The sequence below is a fragment of the Labrus bergylta genome, chromosome 9 (assembly GCF_963930695.1).
Source record: "Labrus bergylta chromosome 9, fLabBer1.1, whole genome shotgun sequence".
NCBI classification, from domain to species: Eukaryota; Metazoa; Chordata; class Actinopteri; order Labriformes; family Labridae; genus Labrus; species Labrus bergylta.
The window spans coordinates 29326980-29338956 of record NC_089203.1 but is presented as its reverse complement, the minus strand read 5'-3'; the positions used below and the strand labels follow the sequence as shown (position 1 = coordinate 29338956).

General features: G+C 39.8%; 1 protein-coding gene across 1 annotated transcript; it reads right to left on the bottom strand.

The window, feature by feature from the left end:
- Nucleotides 1-2927: 2927 nt before the first annotated feature.
- Nucleotides 2928-10802, bottom strand: lrit3a (info leucine-rich repeat, immunoglobulin-like and transmembrane domains 3a). Its single transcript, XM_020645077.2, has 4 exons — nucleotides 10494-10802; nucleotides 7909-8375; nucleotides 5349-5654; nucleotides 2928-5114 (listed from the first exon to the last, which is right to left on the bottom strand). Exons 1-4 carry the CDS (start codon nucleotides 10607-10609, stop codon nucleotides 4078-4080), a joined length of 1926 nt encoding a protein of 641 aa, XP_020500733.2. The 5' UTR covers nucleotides 10610-10802; the 3' UTR covers nucleotides 2928-4077.
- Nucleotides 10803-11977: the final 1175 nt, after the last annotated feature.

The following is an 11977-nucleotide window of genomic DNA, read 5'->3' as shown; positions in this document are numbered from 1 at the left end:
AACCAAAACCTCTATTCATGCCCTCCATGACTAGGATATTGTGAGCAGCAGCATCACCATTAACCTCGTAGACAAGCAGTATATGATTTATATGGCTGAGAAAGTTGCCTTGTCTCCATGCTAATGTTAGCAGTCTGAAGGCCACAAAGCTTTTCCCACGGTGTATACCAATGGCAGTTTGACTTCACGTGAATAGTGTGCTGAATCACAATTAAACATGACTTTGAATCATCTGTAAAAGAAAATAGAGGCTGCTGCTTTGTTAATTGCCTCCTCATGCCATTTCTTTTCTATGACCACATACAATTCCAGTCTTGGTTGAGTCATGTTTAAACAGTCACAATATAAAGCATTTGATGCTTTGAAACTCTGGATTCAAATACGCTGCCTGCTGATTGTTGGAACTGCCAAATTGTCACTTACGCATACATTAGCTGCTCCCATAGGCCTCTAGCAAGTATTGAGAAAAAACAACATTTTGTTTTTGTTGTAACCACCAAACATCACTTGGCCACCAAACAACACCTAGCGTTTTTTTTTCTGAACGCCAGCATTTTTTTTTACAATTGTTTTAATGAGTAGAGAACATTCACAGCAAAAAGCAGCCGTCTGGAGAAAAAGTGCAGCACTCTGCGTCTTTTTTCCGAGTGTTTCGCCTTTTTTTGTGCGACTGCTCCGAGAGCTGACGTTGAAAAGCTTTCAACTTTTCAGAAAGGAGCTGTTGACGTCTCCAGCGCTCTTTTCCAAAATGTACGATTACCGCCTACCGGATCGTGTCTTGTACCCACATCCTCTCCGTGTCTGATCTGAAAATAAATTTGATTAATACTCTCAAATATAAAACATTGAGTAAAAAGTGAGTCAGTGTCGGTCATACAGCGGCCATTGTCAACAGACCGTTATCATAGAGACAGGACGGACGTGCAGCGCACAAACGCTTCATTCAAGGAAAAAACACCAAGTGGACACAGGGCCTTAAGAGGAAAATTAAGGGAAGTTTACAGCCCTCTGTTGCTATGACAATTCAATAAATGGATGCATTAACAGGTTTGAAATGATGACAGTAAAAAGTCATAACGTTTGGTCAATGTGTAAGGATTGGGGTCAGCTGTAGTGGAAGTGGAGGCTATGAGTTACTGGATTTCTTTTTGCTTTAAAATATTCAGTGTAAAAGAGGAAGCGGTGTCTACTCTGTAGGAATTTTGTGCTACTCTTCAAAATGTCTCCAACTATGAGCTTTTTATACTGTCGCAGAAATGTAAGAGCCAGATCATCTGTCTTTGCTAACACCGGTGTCAAGTCTTAGGAGGTACCTTTGTGATTGACCTTGGTGGACAGAGAGGACTTGTAACACTGGATTACCATAGAGTACATTTTTTTTCTTCAACAGAACAAGAAACTTGACACCTTTCAACTACTTAATATTTGGATACATCCAGTAAAACAAAGGTGGAAGTAGAAGGAAATCTGCCAAAGTAGACTTATTTATCTCCTATTATAATCAAAAAGATTCAACAACAACAGCAGTGTTTGAGCTGCTTTTTAGCCTTGTTGTTATGTTGTCTGTGACTCTGAGCTGCCAGTTTTCCACTGGACTGTTATAATGGCACAAAATCCCAGTTGCCAAGAGATTTGTGATGCAACTGTAAAGCCTCTAGAGCAGTATCTTACCAGTTGCTCTATCTGGAGTGGCTTTCATGGACCCCAGCCCTGGGTCAAATGTTACCTCATAAAAGAAGATTTTAATTTCAAATAGATATTGTATCATCTCTATCCGTCTCTCCATTTCTCTATTATGTTATGTCCATTTCCCTCTCTATCCTTCTGGTCCTCTCAGCACTGAGAGCTGTCCATCTACCTGTCTATAACTCAATCTCTCTCTCCGTCTGCCTTTCTATTCATTCATAGTTTACCTATAATAAACATCCCAGCCCATTGTTGTCTGCCATCCAATCCTTCTGTTTGTAAAAACAGCCTGGGTGTTGCCATGATAACAGCACAGCTGGTATTAGAGATTACTCAGGGCCCCAGGCACATTCAGCTGGTGGTATAGAGGTATCCATGGGAACAGTTTTCCAGGTCCACCCGTCATCTTATCAGGATTTACAGCAGCGTCTGTTCAGATGTCCAGAGAGTGTGACAACTGTGACCTATTGATTTTCAGGATGAACATGTCTGCTCCTGTTCTAAACTGAGTGAGCACTTGTGATATATTCATATTCACCTTCCTGTGTCTGCCTCTATTCTTTATTGATATTGAAATCATTGGCAAACAGTACACACATATATGGTATACAAGGAAGACCACATGATCATAACTACTGAGTGTTCAATATGAAATAAAACACTGATATTTAGTTTCACCTGCTATAGACGCGACTGAGCACACTGTCAAAATCAGTTGCGGGCTGATTATCAGAGCAAAGTACTTCAGTAGTTTCCATTTTTATTTTTATTAGTTAACAGTTTTTATAGCGCAACAAAGGAAAGTGGGATTTTTAATGGATTCTTTTATGCCGGAGTAACTTTTACCAAAATTGATCTATTTTTAATTTTGGTGGCATTAGAAGTTTTCTTGTAAATGATATAACAGAGGAATGGTTATTTATATCAAATATACACGTCATTTTTGCCATAGATTGTAGAAAAAAATTGTTAAATGGACTTGGGCTTGTGAAGCGTTTTTCGAGCCTTCTGACTACTTAAAGCACTTTTACACCGCAGGTCAAGCAGCGGGAGCAACTTGGGGTTGAGTGTCTTGCCCAAGGACACATCGGACATGTGGCTGCAGGAGCTTGGGATCGAACCCCCAACCTTCCGGTTAAGAGACGAGCGACTCTGACAACTGAGTCACAGCCGCCCCAATTTAAAAGAAAAAACTTTTAAAGAAAAATCTGAGAGACTTACTGCATGACTTCAAATTTAGAAAACATGCTAGAACGATAAAGTTCAAGAAGTTATTTTTATTAAAAACAAAAATACATATCCATTTATAGACAAATTAACATGTACCGGTACATACATAAACTCATAGAAAGAGGCAGAGTTTATAAGACAACTCACACATTCTATCAAACACACTGACAGTACTTTCTTGTCAATTAAGGCAACAGCTTGGTGCTGAAAACAATTATGCTCCAAATGTAATGTGAATTTTATAATTGGTTTTCATTTACACCACATAACACTCTTATCTGACACTTTGGCATTTGCGTTAAGAATTAAACACCACAGACAGCTGGATGACAAACACCTTGTGTGGTTCTACGTCCAACAAAAAGTGCTCTATGCCGGGGTGAACTTATCAAATATAAGGCTCCAAAATACATGATGGCTTATCTGATTGAGTCTGTAAAAGTTCAGTTTGAACAACCTCCAGTGAATGTTTCCATGTTAACTACAGTTTTTGAGATCATTAAATTAATCTTTGTTGATCAAAAGTGGATTAAAACACATAGAAATGGTGTACCGCCATTCAATCCCCAAAAATGATTTCTTTAAAACCCATAGTTAAAGGCAGGGTTGGTAATTTTTGAAAACTAGCATGACTTTGAACTTTGAAAGTAGCATTCCCTCAGTGCTCCGTCTACACCCACCCCCTCCCCTCTGAGCTCCCTCAAAAGCCACGCCCCTCACTTACATGCAAGAGCGCTGTTGCTCCAGAAGCGGACCTCAGCTCTCAGCAACTACTCATAAAAGCTAACGACGAACTTACAGTATAAACTCCGTCATCGGTGAGTGTGGGCTAGTGCACACAAGGGGTAGAGAACGAGCAGGGAGACAGGGGGCGTTATTGGTTCATCAGATTGGTACCTCTTGGCAGACATTGGTTGAAGTTTTTTCAGGCTTACAACTGATACAGATGACGGATTTCGTTTGTTCCTTTTTCAGAGAACATGAGTTATTAATGTCTGTCAGGACCTAAAGACAATTTCCACCAAAACCTTAAAAAGTGTATCTGGAGAAAATTACCAACCCTGCCTGATATTTGATCAGTGTCATAAAAGGCAAATAATGATAATTTACAAGAAGATGTTACTGCCATGGCTTTTGGGAATTGGCAGTCGATTCCTGATGTCAACAGAGATACTCTGATCGGGAACTGTCACTTTTATATGTCATCTGGGAGTCGATGCTCGACCTGGAGCATAGAAGCATTCGCTCTGATTCATTAGTCTGTCTCCTTGCCCAAAGTTCAGTCGGATGAGGGTTCATGGTCCTTTGTTTCATTGAAATTGTCTCAAACTTGACATAGCTCTCTTTTTCAAGCTCCTCTTCGTCCGATCCCGGGTTGTTAACCTTGCAATAGAGAGCAAGAATCTTGTAGAGCAACAATGCGATCAGAGGCAAAACCAAAGCACAGGCAATGCCACTTATGATGATAAAAAGCTGGTTCTGCCCTCCATCCTCTACATTATCCAATGTGTAGAAGTCAACACAAGGATCTTTTCCAGCAGCACTTCCTTTAGCAATGAGACAAACAGAGTACTGCATCCCAGATGACAATCCCTCTAGGAGCAATTTTCCGCTTCCAGCATTTGTCTCCACTGTTCTTTTGATTTCATCCTCTCCGTAAGGTGAATACACAACCGTGAGAGGGGCATCATTTGGTATTCCATCTGCTGTCCAAAGCAACACTGCACTATCTGACGTTTCCTCTACAATCTTGAAGTCTTTCACTGACTTTGTTGAATCACTTTTCTTGCTCTTTTCATCTGCTGCAAGCTTCCTCCCATTACTGCCTTGCTGGATTTTTCCTTGTTTAAGCGAGCCCTTCTGTATAATGTTGCTGGGAGTAGTTTTCTCCCTCTTGGGGACTACTGCAGCTATTGTGGTTGATGTTCTTGGGGGAACTGTGAGTGTGACGGTCGACAAGTTAGGATTGTCTGTTGGGGGAACTAATGTTGTGGCTTGGCTAGTTGGTGCAGTACTATTGCTAGTGCTCACTGGAGGAATGGTGGTACTGATGGACCCAGCAACGGAGAGAGAAATGGTGGCTACTGCACTTCCAGCAACATTCTTAGCTTTGCAGCTGTAGTTCCCCGCGTCTTTGGACAATATTCCAGTCAAGCTCATGATGGACCATCTGATGCCATCCCCAGGTGATTCCTGGACTGAAGAGTGGAACAAGAACACAAATGTCAACATGGATCTAGCCCTACCAAGTCTTGGACAGCTTTGCATGCTTAAGAATGGGTAATGACCTTTTGGTACTAATGCCGCACACCTTAATTCTTCCTACACAGCAGGCAATGGTAAGATTTAAACAGTATTTAAGTAACTGAAGGGATTAGTCTCAATGAATTTATAACCATTTTGTTAAAAGCTTGACTTGTAAAAAACTCTACCTGTGTTGTCGACTGTGGAACCGTCTGATTTAGACCAGTGAAGAGATGGTGTTGGAAACCCTGTGGTGTCGCATCGCAGGAGAACATTACTGCCCAAAGGAGATGTGATCTTGGTTGCCGAAGTCATGACTGTTGGTTTTACACAATTGTCTATTTCAGCGCGCTGGAAAAGGACTCCTGCCAGGTTCTCTGGTCCACTACAGGTCAGGAATTGGTCCATCAAAACCACAGGGGTGACAGTCATTTTGGAAATCTCAATCATCTTGGAGATTTTACAGTCACAGAACCAGGGATTATCTTGGAGGCCTGACGAGGAAAAGATTAGATAATTAATGTATTATTTGCTGTTTCAAACAATAGCTTGTCAAACACAACAAAGGTAAAGAGGCAGAACAGGTTTGAGAACGTGCCAAATGTGAATCTCTTGCTATTGACATGAGATCCATCTGAACTTTTAAAATGATGCAATAGATCTGAGAATAACATATATATATTTTTTCGAAATAGAAAGTTCATTTGTTTGGCATGAAATAGGTGCTGTTCACACCTGTGGCACACAATGGGTGAGCACATGTACTGGTGCATATTAAAGCCCTTTAAACAGATTAGTGTGCCTTAACAGTTGCAAAGCACCTTAAGCTGGCTTTGGCCTTCCTTCAAAGTGTGGCAAACACCTTTTCCACTTCCCTTTTGTTCGCTTTAATCTCAACAGAACGCTAAAGATAGTTATACAAAAGTCAAGTTTTTTTTACAAGCTGAAAATGAAGATGACCAAATCATGTTTCAATGTGTTTGCTTTATATTTGAAAAGCACTTGTTTTTAATTTAGATAACATTGTCAAATAATGTAAAACCCTGAAGGTAAGCATACCTCTCGTAAAAAAACAAGGGGAAATGGTTAAAATATGCTTAAGAGGCAGTCGTCTGCTTTGCTTGTCCACTGATTTTCTTTTTCTTTCTACAACCTAATCCTGTTTCTCCTTTGGGTACACCAGTTCACACAGGGACCTCTCTCAACACGCATTGGTTTCCTTGCCCTCATACACCCTATAAACAATTTTCTTCCCACCGTCTGTACATTACTGTTAAAAGTGAACAACTATCCCGTCTCATAGATGATGCTAATAGAATACAAAGGAGAATAACTTGCTCAAATATATCCAGTTAAAACATAGATCTATGAGGATCAATGCAAATAATACTGACAAATATAAACACAGCACAATGAGTCTGTTTTAATAGTTTCACTTCAGAGGACTGAAAATTATTAAAAATTATTTTTACATTCATTACACAAACCACATAGATGTAGACGTCATGTAATTGTGTGCTTTGATTCTTGACCCTTTTGAAACCACCTTTTTCAGCCCAGTGTGCCCAAGTTTATTACACAAATTTAAAATTCCCATTGGCTATATTCCTTCTTCTTTTCCTTTCACCTGTACATGTGTCAGCTTGGAGGACAGTGCAATGAGCAAGTGGTACCATTGGTACAAGATTTAATGACAAACCTAAAATTATTGCTATTACTGTACATCTGTGTTGACTTCATTCATATTTGCCAAAGCTGTAAATGTACAAAAGTACTGACTGTTTCTATGTTATCAAAGACTGCCATCCCTGGGTTTGAAGTGCAAATCAAGTAATAATAAGACACATCTGGGATTTATAAATTGAGTTAAATTCACTAAAAGGAAATAAATCTGCTCTTCTAAAATCGCTGAAGGAAAGCTGAAACTAGACAATTGTAGAATGACTATTGGCCAATTCACCTATCATAGCGAAAGTCACTTCAAATGCACACTCATATTGAATATAAATTGTGGATTTTTAGCTTAATCAAATATAGTTAGATATTTTGCACTTTCAATCGAAACATTCAGTTTTGGATTTTTGCTTTTACACATTCTCAATGCTTCTTTAGTGATAAAGAGTAAGTCACAGCTTTATTTTTTATAGCAAATAACTCTTATAAGAAATCATTTGCAAATTCACACATGCTAAATCTACAGGGTCAAGCTGTTCAGAGTCATTAATGTGTTTTAAAATTATATTAAAATGACCTTTACCAGAACTGTAATGTTGGCACTTGATCTGTCTTTTGCAAGAGATAAAATTACATTAAATCTTTTTTGGATATGTTATAATGTAAATAGAGTTAGCAAGAGTTTGTGTTTAGTAATAGGAACAAATGCGCAATTAATGGAAAATATTGTTAGTCAAAGGTCAAACTATCTTGAGGAATACCATAGTCAGTTAGATAGGCTTATTGTGTTCAACTGAACTTGACCATGCCTTGGATTGCCAAAAAGAAGTGTGTTAAATATTCAGCCATCAACTAGGACCATAAATTGATCCTACATTTGGCACCAACTCTACCGCTACTTAGAATAAGCTAATTTGACTTAGCATTCACTTTCAGGGCATGTTGGAGTCGATCAGAAATAGATTAAAAGGTGTTGGAATAAAGTTCCTCAGGTAATTATGAATGACCCCTGAGACACCATGTGTCCTTTTCTGCCCCTTTTACCCAGAGAAACCAAATCACCTTTATCCTTACCTAACACAACTTTCTGAGAGGCATTAGTAGAGACGGCAGCTCCATTGAATGGGGGCCAGATATCCATGAGCTCAGAGGGCAAGGTGGCTAATTTATTGCTGGAAAGGTCCAAGTAGGTAATACTGAGTAGGAATGGGATTGCCTCCATGGGGACACTAGAGATTCTGTTGTTGTGTAGATCAAGGGTCCTCAGCCTGGGCATCTCTTTCAGAGACTCCCAAGGGAACATAGAAATCATATTCCCATCTAGCCTCAACTCGTGGAGCACTTTGAGGTTGTAGAAGCTTGCAGTATCCACGGAGGTTATGGAATTGTAAGTAATCCATAGATAGCGTAGGTCCACCAAGTAGTAAAAAGCTTCTGTTGGGATTCGTCGTATTGCTGTTTTCTCAACGCGAAGTTTGACCGTGTCCACAGGGACGTTAACGGGAATATCAGACATGTCTGGATCATTGCAGAGCACAGATCTGGAAATGAAAGAAATAGGAAGTTTAATTGTTAAATCCACAGATAAAACACATTTAATGCTTTTGTTATGGACTAGAAGATCACGTTAGTAGATGATAAATTATAAAATTGAAGGATTAGTCTTCGAGGTTTAAGTTATAAGTCATCCAACTATTTATACATCCATCCATCCATCCAGCCATCCAACCATCCAACCATCCATCCAACCATCCATCCATCCAACCATCCATCCATCCATCCATCCATCCATACAACCATCAAAACTCTCCATTGTAATGTGAATCATTTTCTGACTTGGCTGTAGTCTACACTAATGGGCAAGCTCTCAGCTACTCACTAACATCATAAATATTGAGTAATCATTTGGTTTGACCTCTTGCCCTTATGCTGCAGGAGGAGGAAAGCTAGCTGTAACCTTTGGTGTCATGGACACATCATGTATGAAATTCATAGAACTCGTCTTTGGTGAAAGAGCATTTGGTGGTTTTGCTCCATCATGTTGGTCTGAGCTACAGGGTCACCTCAAACTTGAATGTTGTATTGGTATGGGAGATTTTGAAAACAGGGATTAAGGATCATCTGACCAGTTTAGCACATGTTTTATTACTGAATGGTGCAAATGTTGTTGCCTTGTGTATTTTCGTTATGAATCTGTTGTTTGTTATTTGTGTGAGCATTGTGTGCTACTCGCTTGGCCAGGACTCACATGTAAAATAGATTTTTGTAGCTCAATGGAAATACTCCTGGTTTAATAAAAATCTAATTTTTAATTTCCATCACTGCGAGTACTGCGATATCCCCATGCTCTACAGAGGACAAATCAACCTTTCCTCTTTGTTAGTGAAAATTCCCATTACTAAACCAAACCAGCCTAAGGAAGTGTATGCAGTTTTTGTTGATATGCTAATAGCATTTTCTTTGTTATGTTGGACTTGTCAAAGATGCTGGACTGACTTTGTCATGTCTTCGTCGCCATAACTTGAGTGCAAGGAAAAGGATGCATGGTACAGGAAGAAATAGCACCAACAGATTACGAAGGTGACAATTAGGTAATTCTCCGATATAACAGGATTGGTACCGTGCCAGGGAATGTACATTATGTCAATACATGTCAGTACAGATTGTACAACGTATACCTTGTTGTGTTTAATATTAACCTCTATTGACAAAGAACATTTATAGACTTAATCTGCCAAGTGTAAAGCAGATTTTTTATAACCTTGGTGTTAATGTTGCTTTTCCTTAATTTTAACATCTACAGAACAAGTTGCAGATTGGTGCTCATCCAAATTGGACATACTCAGAGTTTCACTCTTGGGAACAAAAAGTGCATTTCCTTTTTCCCTCTCTCCATTTTGTTTGCACTGGGACTTTAAAGGTGCAGTTATAGATGTGGGGAAGTTAAAAAAACTTGCAATGAAATTCCTCGCAAGCCAAAATTTACAAATAGTATTGTCTATTTAAAACTGTGTATGAATGCACAAAATATGTTGTGTATGACCAATCAAAGAGCCTGTGTTCTCTCTGGGTCCAGTTTCACTCTGGGATAGGCACACTACCATTGCATAAACTGGTCAATGAACTGGAACTGAAGAAGACAAAAGATTATGTTACAGTAAGCTTGGTTCCTTGTCCATTTTAGGACGTCTTAAGAAAAATACTCTTTGACGAGGTACCAACACACATAGGCACGCTCCAGGATAGTGATATAATGAAATTGCTTTTTGTACCTCAATGCTTCTTTCTCCTAACCCTACCCACATATTCGCAGTATCTAGTTATATTTTTAAAGCCTGGAACAGAAGAAATCACACAGCTTATGCAGAGTGGCAGGCTCTCAGAGTGGATCTCACACAGCATAACTTTGCCCTGGGTGTGAATGAACAGGTGTGCACATTTTAAAGCATGGGCGCTAGGAAATGTCTGACTAATCTCATAAGGGATGCTCCATCTTGGGCAGCCAGACACGAGTCATTGATATCATTGATAAAGTCATTGATATAAAGAAGTTGAGCCATTTAGGCATCCCTATTCCAAAGTTTTAATTCATTTTATGACTTTTCTAAATCAACCACCATACAAGTAGTCATAAAAGAAGACTGTAAGAGTCCGTTTACCTGGTTCCAGCTCCATCGGTACGTCCATGGAAGACACAGGTGCACTGGGATGGACAGAAGGGATGAGCCATACTGAGGCAGCATAGGAATACATGCACACAGAGAAGTCGACGCATTATTTCACCGAGTGCCCCCCACAATCCTCACATTGAGATGATATCAGGAACAAAGACATCAAGATTCATTTAGAGCCCGGGGATGTATTCCTCGTCAAAAAATAGATGGAGTGTAATGAGAAAAGAGCTTTCAAAGTCCATAAGCAGTACGGGTACACAAGCTGAGGATCTAATTACAGTACAGGTGACCTGTCAGGCTGACTGCGTGGTGGGGGGCGGGGGTGGATTAGTGGAGGATTTCCTTGAGTTTGACAGGGTCACGCCAGCTGGCCAGTGTCATGTGGACGTCTTGCTAATCAGCTAATTCTGAAGAGGTTTCCCCTCATGTGAGCCAACCACGCCTTTTACAATCAGCTATGGCACCAACCTCCACATTGCTTTTAAAAAATTAACCTACAAGTTTTGATCAATGTAATGCCCTCATCATAAATCCATTAGTTGACACATTGCAACACTTTTTTTTAAGTATATCAAACTATGACTGTTTTGTTGAAAAAACAAATCTGTGCAGTCAGACATGGAGTTGACCTCATCATGACATACCTGTAGATGTAAGTGTATTTTTAAGGGTGGAGGCCATATGTAAGCTGTGTGAGTATGTTCTGTCTGGCTCACAGGTGCTCCATGTAATCTTGGTTTGGTCACATGACTGGGTTGAAAAGTGGTTTAGAAAGGGGGAGGGGGTGTTGTTTCTCTCCTGGAGCTTCATTTGTGACCGACATTTCACTGAATGTATTCATTTCAAACCTTTAATTAAGTCTTGAGAATCATTCAGATTTCCCTCGTTTTCAATGATGGCGAGATACAAAGAGGTTTGACATCATTGTCCACATTTTTGGAGCAAAAAAGCTAAATGTGGATTTTCCAAGTTCAGGGAAAACCCTCAGGACTTTAGGCCATCAGTAGAGCGAGTGTGGTGGGGTACGGTGGTCCAGTTCAGCAGAGATGTTATATAAGATGGTGAACGTCCAATAAGGGATTCATTCTTTTTTCTACAAACACTGATGACAAACACCGCTCTAAAATGTGGAAACACAACCTGAGTAGAGGTTAGGGTTAAATGGAAAATCAGTAGAGCCCTTCTGTTGACACAAGCTTTGATTAACACTTTGACTCCTCAGTTGAAGTGAACTACAGGAAAGGGAGACACCTAGTGGTTAGAGTGTGGTCTCCTTTGGTAAAACATGCTTTCTTCCTGGGCTGCACAATATTGGAGAAAAAATACAATCATGGATATACTGTATTACAATTTAAAACAAATGCATGTGGGGCCGCAGATAGCCTAATGGTGATGTCACTCACCCCATGTTTCAGCAGATGGCTCTTCATCATGAGTTTGCCTCTTCAGACATTTTTCTTTCAACTGTA